Source organism: Pipistrellus hanaki (assembly GCF_964339955.1).
Source record: "Pipistrellus hanaki genome assembly, chromosome: 9".
Classification (NCBI taxonomy): domain Eukaryota; kingdom Metazoa; phylum Chordata; class Mammalia; order Chiroptera; family Vespertilionidae; genus Pipistrellus; species Pipistrellus hanaki.
In genome coordinates this window covers 59,173,612-59,186,827 of record NC_140511.1, presented here as the reverse complement: position 1 = coordinate 59,186,827, position 13,216 = coordinate 59,173,612, and the positions used below count along the sequence as shown (strand labels likewise).

Sequence of the window (13,216 nt, the reverse complement as noted above, 5' to 3'; positions counted from 1 at the left end):
ATGAATTATTTTAAGTTAGATGAAAATGATCTCTGGGGTGAGCTAAATTCCATAGGACTTGGTAAACAGTACACAACGCTCATTTTTTCATTAATTGTGGACCTAGAACTTCAGTAGGAGTTGGAAGAAAAACATGGAGACCAAAACATCAGGCAATGCTTCAATATGTGCCCCATGGGGCTGCCAGTGGGAGCCCATGAAGATAAAAATGGAATGGAGGTTAGAATTGAGGCAGGTCTGCTTGCTTCTTTTATTTATTTCAATTCTTCTTAAGATTTGACTTGGAAAAAGAGAACTGTGAATAAAAAGTTTGAAAACCATGCTTTAGTGATTGGTTTACCTTTGTGAGATTTTCTTCAACAATGTCTTTGCCCAACTGTTGGACAAACACCAATAAGATTTCCTTTGTCATGGTACCCTTGGTGCTTCATATGCATAATCCAGGTTGACAACTGGGCAAGGCCTTAGTAAAAATGTGCTGTTCAAAGTACATGGCTTATATACAGAAGTCTAGGACAATGAGTTCAACAGAATCATTCTTCATATTATAATTACTGCACCATCATGATGGTGCTTGTAAAGTACTTACAGCATGTCATATCCTGTACCTAATTTTCTCAGGCATTTTTAAACACTATTCCCCAAACCATATGTTTCAAAGAGATGACCTAAGCATAGGAAGGGATATGATGAAAAGACTAGACTTCCCAATCCTCATCCCCTATTCTGTCTTCATTTAGAAGAGACTCATTTAAATGTGTTATAAAAATCTCTTCACAAAAGTTATGTCATTTATTGACAGTTAATGAGCAGTGGGTCATCTTAATTAATCTTTATAAATCCATTATTTTACAAATAACATCTCAGTAAGGTCAAGTAAGCTATAACTTTAGCAAGGGGCAGAGAAGGAATTTAAACAAGGTCTCAGTAATTTCATACTCTATGCTCTAGGACTGCTTGGAATTTAATACAATACTTTATGTTTGATTTCAGGGATAATATCACCTCTCCAGCCTCAGGGTCTCTGCTGAGAAATGTCCTGATGCCATTTGTGGACCAGCAGGGAGAAAGAATCATGGTATAATTTGATGACTAATTCTAAACTATTTTTATATCATCTATCAGCTAACCAGTTCTTCCCTCAGCTTCAGGAAATTCCTCAGGATAATCTTATTTCTAATTTTGATTTCCCCAAAGTTTACATACAAAAGTGTGTAAGATACACTGTTCCACTGTATTCTGTAGGATAATCTATTTAGTAGATGTAAGAGTGGGGATTCAGGATTCTTCCATGTCAGCAATTCAGACAGTTAAAACTTCCCTAAAGGAACAAAGAAAGTGGTATTGATCTGATATTACCACAATCAATCTTGTTCTAATGATGTGTGTGTGTGTGTGTGTGTGTGTGAGCGTGTGTGTGTGTGTGTGTGTGTGTGTGTGTGTAGCAAAGAGTACAAACCTCATCCATCCATGAATTTATCTTTGTTTTACTTATTTTTGAGGGAGGGATGTGTGGAAATGGAGTCTTTATTACACAATAACCATCTTGGTCTTTTGATAACCAAAATAAATCAGAAAGTTATTTTTATCCTCAAGAACCTGTACTATCAATAATGTTTTAAGAATAACAAGTGTTTTATTTTTATTTATTTATTTTTAAATATATTTTTATTGATTTTTTTACAGAGAGGAAGAGAGAGGAATAGAAAGTTAGAAACATCGATGAGAGAGAATCATTGATCAGCTGCCTCCTCCACACCCCCCACTGGGGATGTGCCTGCAACCAAGGTAAATGTCCCTGACTGGAATCGAACCTGGGACCCTTCAGTCCGAAGACCAACACTCTATCCACTGAGCCAAACCGGTTTCGGCTAACAAGTGTTTTAATGTGTTGATCAGCATACAGTTACTCTATATCTATTCGTATTTCTTTAGTGCCTACAATTGTTCTTGAGGTAGCTATAGCTGTTGATCCCCTTGTAGAAATCTAGAAACTGAGGCTCAGAAAACTTTACTAACATACACACAGTCACACTTCAGTGAGAAGTACAGCAAGAACTGAACCCCCAATTAACTACTTAGCCCAATTTCCTAAGAACTATTCCCACTACCTCCATCTTCTTTGTAACTATATACAATATAAGGCAATTTTAAAAATAAAGTGCTTACGGATATCCCAATTCCATGAAGTTGTTCCATATTTGCTTCAAAAACATGATAACACCCATCTGGAGGCAGAGGTCTATCAAGCAGCCGCTAGGATGACACTGAAACAGAATGAGAATAGCAATGATCTTGCTTTCCCCAGTTGTCTCGAGCATCCCCACCTTCAAATTGTAATGCAAATTCTTAGGCCAGGTCACACTAACTATCTCAAGATGAGGACACTTGATAGGGGAGTTTTTAGAATTTATATTGGAATTTTAATCAAAATTATAACAGCATCAAATATAACGTTTAATGAGCACATATTATCTGCCAAGCTCTGTGTTGGGCATGATAACCTTCAATAAATGTTCTGGAATACTATCTATCTATTCATAGGAGATAGACAAATATTTCATTCTATGGAAAATGTTTATAACATATTCTTTTTAAATAAACGTTTTTATGTTAGAAAACTTTAAATTTATAGAACATGTGTAAAGATGATACATAGAGTTCCCTCCATTGTCCCTAATACTATCAAGGTATATTTGTCAAAGCTAAGACACCAACATTAGTACAATGCTATTAACTAAACTCTAGACTTGATTTAAATTTTTCCATTTATATCCGACCCAGGATACACAATGAATTTATTTGTCATGTCTACTCAGTTTCCTCTGATCTAGACAGTCTTATGAGTTTTTATTCCTTGATACTTTTAAGCACTGCTGGACTAGTATCCTGTGGGAAAATCCCCCAATCTGGGTTTTTCTAATGTTTTCATATTTTGAGACTGTGGTTATGTGCTTTGGGGATGAAGGTAGATCACAGAAGTAAAGTGCCATTTTCATCAAATCCCATTAGCAGATACGTGACTTCCACATGATGGCACTAGTGGTATTTTATTAATCTTAATCGCTTGGTTGGTATAACAGTGTTTTTTTGTTTGTTTGTTTGTTTGTTTTTTAGGTATTTCTACTGTAAAGTTACTAAATTTTTCTTTTCCCTAATCTTTACTTTAGAAGTAAGTCACTAAGATCACTAAGTCTAGTCCATTCTCAAGATGAGGGACTATCTAAATATATTAGAACACATTTTTAAGTGATAAAAGCATGCCCCCAAAATAGTTTGTCAGTATGATTTTGATTTTGCCTTTTGATCCTCTGCATTTTTAGATGTTCAACAAAAGTTAGCATTAGACAAAATTGGGCACATTCAGGGTAGTACTGCCTTAACCAAACAGAGACAGATTCATGGAAATAGACTCATAGATACTGACTGGGTGAAAAAAAAAAAATGAATGGATTAAGCAAAAACAAAACAAAACAAACAAAAAACCAAAACATCCATAGACACAGAAAACAGTAGAGTGGTTACCAGAAACAAAGGAGGGTAAGTGGAGGTAGAAAAGGGTAAAAGGAGAATAAATGGTGATGGAAGGAGTTTTGACTTTGGGTGGTGAACACACAATTCAATGTACAGATGATATAGAATTGCACACTTTAAAACATATAAATGTCACCCCAATAAATTCAATAAAAATTAAAAGAAAATTCTACCTTTAAAAAATGTTAGCATTAGAAACCCACACAAACAAAAATGGGATTACAATAAACAGTGCAATCAATGTGTTATGCTTGAAAACTATGCACTATAGAGGACATTTGGGTAGAAAAATGCGAGTCTGTTTCTTTGGAAATAGGTTCATGTCCTGCTCATAAAGATGATAGATTCTCCAGCTTTGATCCAGATTCTATTTCTATCAAATAGGTACCAGTGGGACTTCAAAGAGAACAAATAATTAGGACATGAAGAGCCTGCTTTTCCAGTTTCAGCACAGTAATTTAAAACCCCCTAATCTGAGCCAGAGATAGGGTTTGCCAGTGGCCATTTTTATTGTGTGTAAAAGTCTCAATTTTCTCATCCAAGCATGCCCCTTCTTTCTAGGATGAATTTAGGACCCTCTGAACTTTGCCACATGTATATGATAAGTGGGTAGGTAGAATGTCTGAGGGAGAATAATTACTAAACTACAGAAGCAGATCACAGATCACAGCTGCAGGCTGAAACTTCATTTTTGCGGTCTCAAAGAGGCAAATTAACTTGTCCAAGGTCATGCAGTGGTGACTGGTGGTGTGGGAATAAAAGCCTTAGTATCATTGCAACCTAATTCACTGCTTTTTTATATAGTGCTAAAGGTGAGTTCTATTTACCAACTGTGTTTGTTGCCTTGAGGGGCTGGTTTAGAAAAGGCTATACTTAGAGTAAATGAGCAGACAGGAGACCCAGGCTTTGATTCCCATTGTATCACTCAAAATTCTATGACCAACAACAACCCAAAGAAAGCTGGGTGTCCTTATCAATTTATAAGAATGTTTCTATAATTAGAGGCAAATTATGTAACTTCTCTAAGCTTCTGTGTTCTCCTCTGAAAAATGAGTGTAATAGCAGAATTTTTGTGAGAAATAAATGAATAAATGTATGTTGAACATTGGAAATGATTGCTGGAATGTGCTGGCATATAGTAAGTCCCAAATAAAAGTTAACCATTATTAACATTTTATGTAGATTTACATAAAATCTTATGTGAGATATTATATACTTATTCATAAATATCCTAAATTGTAGTATTTTCTCTGTCTTTAAAATGGCACCCATTATTTGTGCCAGAGGCTTTACATGCATGATACAATTTAATCTACTTATCACCAGTACTACTAAAATAGTCATTAATGTCAAAATTTTAAAAATAATAAACCTGAGACAGAAATAGTTAAGATTATGCATCTGGGTGGGACAGAATTAGAATGTAGACTGTCAGACTTAAAAGGCAAAATATTTATTACGTATCATGGTTATGCTCTTTTCTTTGAAACTAATTACATCAAAGGAAAGGAAGTTCATTTGTATACCGCATATTGCAGCAGAGGCCTAGATTAGCATATGTGTAGTTGAATTCAGAGGGTCAGTTCTTATTTTCCATTATATCAATATATACTGTTTATATATCTTAATATATCTTTACTTCTAGGATTATCAAGATTTATCACAAATCCAAATTTTTCATTGCACAGATTTTCCTCCCAAAATAAATAATCCTTTGTTAAAAAATATGGCCTCTATCTATGTCATATATATATATATATATATATATATAGATGAAGGCCATATTTGAAGCCAAAATGTCTTGGATGGCTATAAAACATTTTTTCCTGAAACTAGTATTATATTTCTTTGGGACTTTCAAAGAATAATGGCTTCTAATAATTTCACAAGGATATCTTTATTTAACAAAATAGGGTATTTAATAAACAAGGATATCTTTATTTAACAATAATTAAACAAAATTATTGGTGGCACCAAAAATACAGATCTACCTGCCTATAGCCACTCTGTTCCCCATACTACCCTTGCTAACTTCAGTTGGACACCCCTGGAAAAAAGTAAGCATTAGTTCCCAAATTGGATAGATGGATAGCCTTTTAGCAGATTTAGTCATTCTTCTGAGCTATGAAAGAAAACTGCAGGTTAGATTTGGGGGCTTCCCTGAAATCTGGGATTTTGAATGGCCTTAGTCTTCTACTGGCCAATAGAATAATACATGGGTAGCTATGGAGACAAAGCATTGATAAATATCAACTACAATTTATAGAGTATCTACCACAGGGGTTATGCTAATTCTGTTACATAAATTATTTCTTATCTATACTAGTAAACAGCTTTGCAACCTAAGTGTTACTATTACCAACTTACAGATAAGGAGAAAGATATTTAGAGAGGCCAAAAATGGTTTGGCTCAGTGGATAGCGCATCAGCCTGTGGACTGAAAGGTCCCAGGTTTGATTTTGGTCAAAGGGCATATACATTGATTGTGGGCACATCCCCAGTTGGGGGTGTGCAGGAGGCAGCTGGTTGATGATTCTCTCTCATCGGCTTTTCTAGCTCTCTATCCCTCTCCCTTCCTCTCTGTGGAAAATCAATAAAATATATTTTTTTAAAAAAGATATTCAGAGAGGTTAAATGAAGGGCAAAGAATTAATAAGTAACAAGGTTAGAATGTGAGACCAGTTTTCTATAATATAAAGCATATGCTCTTAGAAAGTTTTAGGCTTTCTCAATGTAATCCCTTCTACCTTCTCTCTCCTATCCCTCCCACAGTCATTGGCCCATATCCATGAATAACCCCACACCCACCCTTACAGGGTTACTTACTTCCTCCAGTCTCCACCGGTTAAAAAGTTTATTGTAATTTCCTGGGTGGCCTACAAATCTGTAAAAAACCATTTTAATTCGTTAGCATTTATGTGGGTTGACTGAAGAACATCTAATGTATCACAAGTGCATGTGTGGGTAGACATAAAGGTTCATTGGTGCAATTTGTTCCTAAGTGGTTACTTAGGCCAAACTTACACATCAACCTGACATGAAAAGGAAAAAGTGATGTGTGAATTCAATACCAACGGGTTGAGAAAGTACAGAGAAACCAACTGAATGGATTTTCCCACTTTCACCTGTGGAATTTTAATGCCTGCTTGACTGAGTTAAAAATATTAACATAATGTGCTAAATAATATAATTAAAAATGTTTCTAGCTTCAGTATGTTTCCATGGCACTGGCTGAAGTGTTAATCATATGGCAAACCAGAACCAATAATTTAATATAATTCCTTCCTTCCTTCCTTCCTTCCTTCCTTCCTTCCTTCCTTCCTTCCTTCCTTCCTTCCTTTCTTTCTTTCTTTCTTTCTTTCTTTCTTTCTTTCTTTCTTTCTTTCTCCAAAAAAATAGGGGAAAAAATGTTAACATGATTGGTTGAAGAGGTTTCCACACTAAGGAGCTGTAACCTAGGGTTATTCAAAATTTATTTTCTTATTTAACAAAACCATTACTGATGACAGGACAGTAATAATTCAACCCATGTAGGTATATAGGTTTTATTCTTTTATGCCAACTTTAATTGGTAGTGGTACCTGGAAATACTATCCTGAAACATTTTGATTCAAACATGTGAAGACTGATTAGCCCCATTGTCCATGCCTGGGGATCAGAAAGTGCCGCCTTTGTTAATAAATTGGAAGTGGAACTGTTGAGAGTCTTTTTCACTCTATAAAGATGATATATATATAAAACTGACTTACCTCCCCAAAAAGAAAGCGATGTAGAAGATAGAACTGTTTAAATTAACAAACTGGAAGAGGAACATCTTCAGGGCAAAACTGTTTTCCCATTCAGATTCTGTTCGAGGATATTCTAAAAGGAACATAGAGTTTGTTTACACAGATGAGGTGAATGACAAGAAATGTGGACACAGAATCCGAAGCCCCATGTTTAAGTTTTGGTTCAGTCATTTGCTAGTTGTATGAGGCACTCAGTAAAATGCCTGTCAAATGTGAATGATAATATTTGCTGTACAGAGCTGATGAAATGAACCAATGAGATCATCTGCATACTTTCCCCACAGCTCCAAAAATATGATGCCTGATATTAATATCTACAGGTTTCCAGGATTCTCTCTGTTCCTCTCATTTAGAAATAACCATAAATATTAAGTCAGTCTTTCACTGTCTAGCTAAATTGTCCATAGAGTTCTTTGAAGGATGAATATTTCCTGCACAGACTTAGTGAATTGTTAAAGAGATAAAAGAGGGCTACATCCATCAGAAGAGCTGAGTTCTTATCTCAGCTTTACATCCAGCTGCTAGTCATCTCAGGCAGGTCTCTTCATATTTTATGCAATAAATTTTATCATCTATGAAATAAGGAATTTACAAGAGATGAATTCAAGAACCCTGTCAATTCTCACATGGTATGGATCTAGGAATCTTAAAACAAAACAAAAGATAATGAGAGAGACTGATGAAGATGTAAGCATGAGCAGCCTCTGCTCCTTCCTGGTATACAAATAAATGACAGAAAACATGGATAGATAGATAGATAGAGATAGAGATAGAGATAGAGATAGAGATAGAGATAGAGATAGAGATAGAGATAGAGATATATAAAATACTGTAATAATAATTGAAGAATTCAAGAAAGGTAAAAAATTTGATTGGATCTAATTTAAGAAAATAAAAAACACGCTAAAATATAGGCAAGAGTCAATCACAGAATAAAGAGGGAATAGGTCCCAGGGAACTTCAAACCCAAAGGGAGTTGGTTGCAGAAATAGAAGGGTCTGTGCAGCATCCACAGAGTGACTCGTTGGTGGGCACTGTGACAGCACTCAGGAGAGCTAACATTTCCTCACAGGAGTATGTACTATGGTATTCCTGGTTCTTAGCACAAATAACTGTTCTGTCTCATACTATTAATTAAATACCCCAAAAACACTTCAGTAGATTTGCTGCCATCCTGAATATAAGTTCATTAAAAGAAAATGAATATAGGTAATCAGAGCTGTAAGAATGGTTTGAGACATTCCAGTGCAATTGCTTCATTACCCAGCTGAAGATACTTTAGCTCAGATAATGAAATGTTATTCCCATTTATTGAGCACTTGTCATGTATCAGGCAGCCAATCTATAACAATGATGAAATAGGATTGTTCTCATTCTCATTTTCCAAATGAGGAAATTGAGATTCAAAAAGAGGAGGTGGAACAGAGGGAAGAGAAGGAGGGGGAGTAGGAAGAGAAAGAATGGGGAAAAGAGAAAACTTACTCATAGTCACATAATATCCTAGTGATATAATCATTTAGCTCTAGAGCATGAACTAGGGCTCAGTTGTCTCCTTTATACAATTTTCTTCTATTATCACTTGTCCTTGTAATGACATTACAGGAGAAGTAATATATTACAGTGGAGTTATGTTACTCCACCATAGTTAACTGGAGTGCGTCATATCTGCATTTACATTCTACTTATTTAATTATCTTGTTTCATAATCCATAAAATAAGGATCCTACTGTCATAGATATATGGTTACAATAAAACAAAATGATGACTGAGAAGTGTTTAGTACAATGCCTGGGATCTGGTGAGTTCTCAAACAATAAAAGATAGCTCTATAATAAAAATTCTGTCCCCCCAAACTGAAGGATCAAACATCAAGCTAAAATACAGGGGGGAAAATAAATTTCTGACATACAAGGTCTCAAGAAATTTAGTTTCCAGGGAACAAGATAAGGAATAAAGCCGAGACAGATGGTGACATAGGATCCTGAAAGTAGTATCCTGAAAAATAAAGGTAAAGCAATTCCCAGAGTGCTGGTGAAAGCAAGAGTAGATTTTGCTGACACAAGCCTAGAGGGTAACCAATTGAGACTGGAGTATACAGTGGGCTCAGAAAGGATAACTCTAAGAAGAAAATAAAATGAGTAGAATTCTTGATATTTTTAAATATATCTAGAGAGAATTTATAGAATTGAGGCAGAAAGTTTGGGATAACTTAAGAAAAAATATATAAAAAATTAAGCAAATATGCTTTTATTTATTTATTTATTTATTATTTTTTTTTTTTACCATACCTTAATTAGATAGGACAACAGAAATATAGACAGAATGATGTGAACATCCATAACTAATCCAGTTAAAAATGCTGATGTGTACTTCCTTTGGAAGGAGGAGAAATAACAGTTGTGTATACAGGTGATGGATAGGGAAGTATGTGAAGACAAGACATTATGACCTAAGTTGTCTTTGTAATTGGAAGGAAATAGCTGCCTAAAGCAGAAAAGTCCAAGAATGGTAGTAGAGGCAATGTCATTTAGAAATAGGGTAGAAAAAGAAACTGATAAAATTGGTAAAATGTAATCTGTTTGGCACATAAAAAATAAAAATGGGTAATGTGGCAAAGGATAGGTTTTCACTATAAATCTATTTTGCCTTTAAACTGTATACATGAACAATAAACAAACAAATGTATAAATAGTGTACATGCTATAAAATATTTTGAAAAAAATAATATTGGGGTGGAAAAACAAAGAACTGAAAAGGTAGAGGAGCAAAACATTTTAGTGTAGGAAGAACCAAATTTGCTAATTCTCTATACCTACACAATATAGTCCAATATCCAATGGCACTTATTTCACTTTTATTGACAATTATATAACTGAAGTTGATATTAAAAATACTGAAGTACATAAACCAACTATAAGCTGATAGGCCCTAAAGAAGTATTCTTCTAAAAAGGAGTGAAGAAAAACAGACTTACCTAAATTAGTGAGAAGATAAGCAATTTTTTCATAAGCCTGTAATAAGAGAATAATAGTTACTATTATTGTTTTCTTTAGAAAAAACTGTATTTACATAATCAAAGAGTATTCTACAAAGTATCTATATTTTTATTAACTAAAAGCATGCTTTAGGCTAGTGCTTTACATATATACATACAATGCATGTGATATAAACGTGTTGTAAATATATATATATATATATATATATATATATAGTCACAATTGATTTCTGAAATAACAAAGTTATTTTTGGTAGCTATTGTTGTTTCCATTTTATAAATAAAGGAAATGAGACTGGGGTTTGATTACAAAATTATATGTTCTTCAGCCTGGCCTATGCCTTCTCACAATCCGGGCTGAGGGATCGCCCCCCCGCCCCCCAAAGTGCACAAATTTCATGCACTGGGCATCTAGTGTTTTATAATAGTCCAAGTAAATATAGTTGGGAAAATACATTTCTTCTATAGACAGTAGGGTATTATGTGTTTGTGAATATATGTGTTTCTATGTAAATATTACTATATAACTCTGTAATTCTACAAATTATTCTTTAAATTTCAATAACCTTGCTTGTTGTCATGCAAAATTAAAAGGTAGGTGTCTGGATACTTTAAAAGTTGTTCACTTCCCCCTATCTGTTCTTTCAATAGAACTATTGTGATTATTCATCTTAGTCATAATTCAAACCTACTTTGTCCTAAGATCTAAAGTGTTATGTTGAGATTGAAAGATTATATTGAGTACAATAATCTCATTCTATCTCTTGTGTAGGTGCTTTGTTTTTTTTTTATTATCTGAAGTATACACACAAGTAAATTTTAGGACAAGATTAGCTTGAATTCATGAGCACCTGATTGCAAAATATTATCTTCCCCACCCTATTTATCAAGTTAAATAATTATAGAAGAATCTCCAAAAAATGTAAGGTTTGTCAATTAATAAATACTATCTAAGTGGTATTGTGCCTCTAGCACTAATTCGAGTGCCCTCCCTGGGTTTGGAAGAACATTTTATTTAACTATCTGCCATACAGAGTATTTGCCTGGTGACAAGCAGTGCTTTATATATAATATAATTTGCTAGTCCATATAACAATTTCATCAAATAGATCTAATGATCCCATTTTACAGATGAGGAAACCAAGGTTTCAAATATCAGTTCCTTGCCTGAGATAAAACTACTAAGTAAATAACAAAGTCAGGATTTGCAGAATGGCTCTCTTGACCCATCTGTGCTATCTATGCCTTGTCACATAAACTATTTCAGATTTTTGTTTTAATTCTTAGCACTTAGAGTCTGTCTGCAGGCCTGGGGTGGCGATGGCTGAAGCTGATGCCCCAAGGGAGCACAAAAATGTTTGGAAGAATGTTATGAATCACAAAAGATGCACATCCACTTCTGGAAATATTACTCTTGCGAAGCTCTCTGGGGCACTTTGGAACCTGCATCATCCAAGGCCCAGATGCTAGCATGAGGATGACTCACAAAACCTGGCCTTGCCGAGTGACTGGCAAACTCTGAAACCACCACAAAGTGCAGCCATAATGTGAATACATCCAACTGTATGGTGCATGGCAGCAATAATTTTGACGAGAGAGAGAGAAAGAGAGAGAGAGAGAGAGAGAGAGAGAGAGAGAGAGAGAGAGAGAGAGAGAGAGAGAGAGAGAGAGAGATATGTATTTGGGGAAAGAGAAAATAAGGAGAGTCAGTATTAACTGTCTGGCCACAACATTTATATATATAGAGAGAATACTCTTTCATGGGACTTTAATGCCAGTGGCCAGAGAAAAATGACATACAGTGTGCAATTGGTCAGGAGATTAACATTATGATAGAAAGATAAAGGTTTTCTGGATAGAGCGTGGTGGTGGGCACAGAGGTTGGTCAGGGAAGCCTCTCCAAGAGGGTGGCATTTTATGAGCAGAGAACTGCATGAAAGGAGGGGGCCAAGCAAGATTGGTACCAAGTTCCTTAGAGACCCAGGAACAGCAGGTGCAAGAATACACTTGGTTTGTTTAATGAAGGGCATGGAAGTTAGAGGACAGCAGTGGAGGCAGTAAAGAAGCAAGTAGGAAGAGATGAGTCAGAGGATCCTCAGAGGGAAACAGTATTTCAGGGCCTGGGAGGCCATGGTAAGGATTTTCATTTTGAGCTTCCCACTAATGTTTTGTTTTGATGTGTTATGCACAAATCAATTGGGAAAAATAAGAAGGGCAAAGGCAGGCAAAGGACAAGGTTATTGTGAAGGGGCATATTAAGGAGTTCTACACTTATTTTATTCTTTTCTCTCTTTATCCCTTTCTTTCTCCCTTTCTTTCTCCCTTTCTTTCTTTCTTTCTTTCTTTCTTTCTTTCTTTCTTTCTTTCTTTCTTTCTTTCTTTCTTTCTCTTTCTTTCTTTCTCTTTCTTTCTTTCTCTTTCTTTCTTTCTTTCTTTCTTTCTTTCTTTCTTTTTTTTCTTCTTTCTTTCTTCTTTTTTATTCTTCCTTCTTTTTCACTGTTCAATGCCTGTTTACTATTTATTTTATTTTTAAATCTTTATTATTGAACGTATTACATATGCTCCCCCTTTTTTTCCCCATTGACCCCTTCTAGCCTACTCTTGCCCCTCATCCCAGGCCTTCACCACACTATTGTCTGTGTCCATGGTTTATGCATAGACACATACAAGTACTTTGGTTGTTTTCTTCCCACCCACCCACTACACTTCTTTTAATATTCTTTGTTTCTGAGTTAGAGTCTCGCCATCTAACCTTCACTATGAAAATAAGTTCCAGATAAGCTTTCACAGAATCCAAAGGAGATTGCTTTTCCTGAGTAATGCACCTTTTGAATTTCTAGAAACTATGGACATAGACATGAACAAATTAATCAAATACACTTTTTAGAGAGCCAGCCAT

At 35.1% G+C, this 13,216-nt stretch overlaps 1 protein-coding gene and 1 long non-coding RNA gene across 3 annotated transcripts in view; one reads left to right on the top strand and one right to left on the bottom strand.

The window, feature by feature from the left end:
- Positions 1 to 13,216, top strand: part of LOC311627276 — a 570,423-nt gene that overhangs the window by 245,321 nt on the left and 311,886 nt on the right. The window lies entirely within an intron of this gene.
- Positions 1 to 13,216, bottom strand: part of ANO3 (anoctamin 3) — a 189,120-nt gene that overhangs the window by 17,776 nt on the left and 158,128 nt on the right. For both annotated transcript variants that reach the window (XM_084893600.1, XM_084893601.1), the window contains 4 exons: positions 10,297 to 10,333; positions 7,284 to 7,395; positions 6,361 to 6,418; positions 2,170 to 2,267 (listed from right to left, as the gene is read on the bottom strand). In XM_084893600.1, coding sequence (XP_084749726.1) covers positions 2,170 to 2,267; positions 6,361 to 6,418; positions 7,284 to 7,395; positions 10,297 to 10,333 — 305 coding nt within the window. The remainder of the gene's footprint in view (positions 1 to 2,169; positions 2,268 to 6,360; positions 6,419 to 7,283; positions 7,396 to 10,296; positions 10,334 to 13,216) is intronic.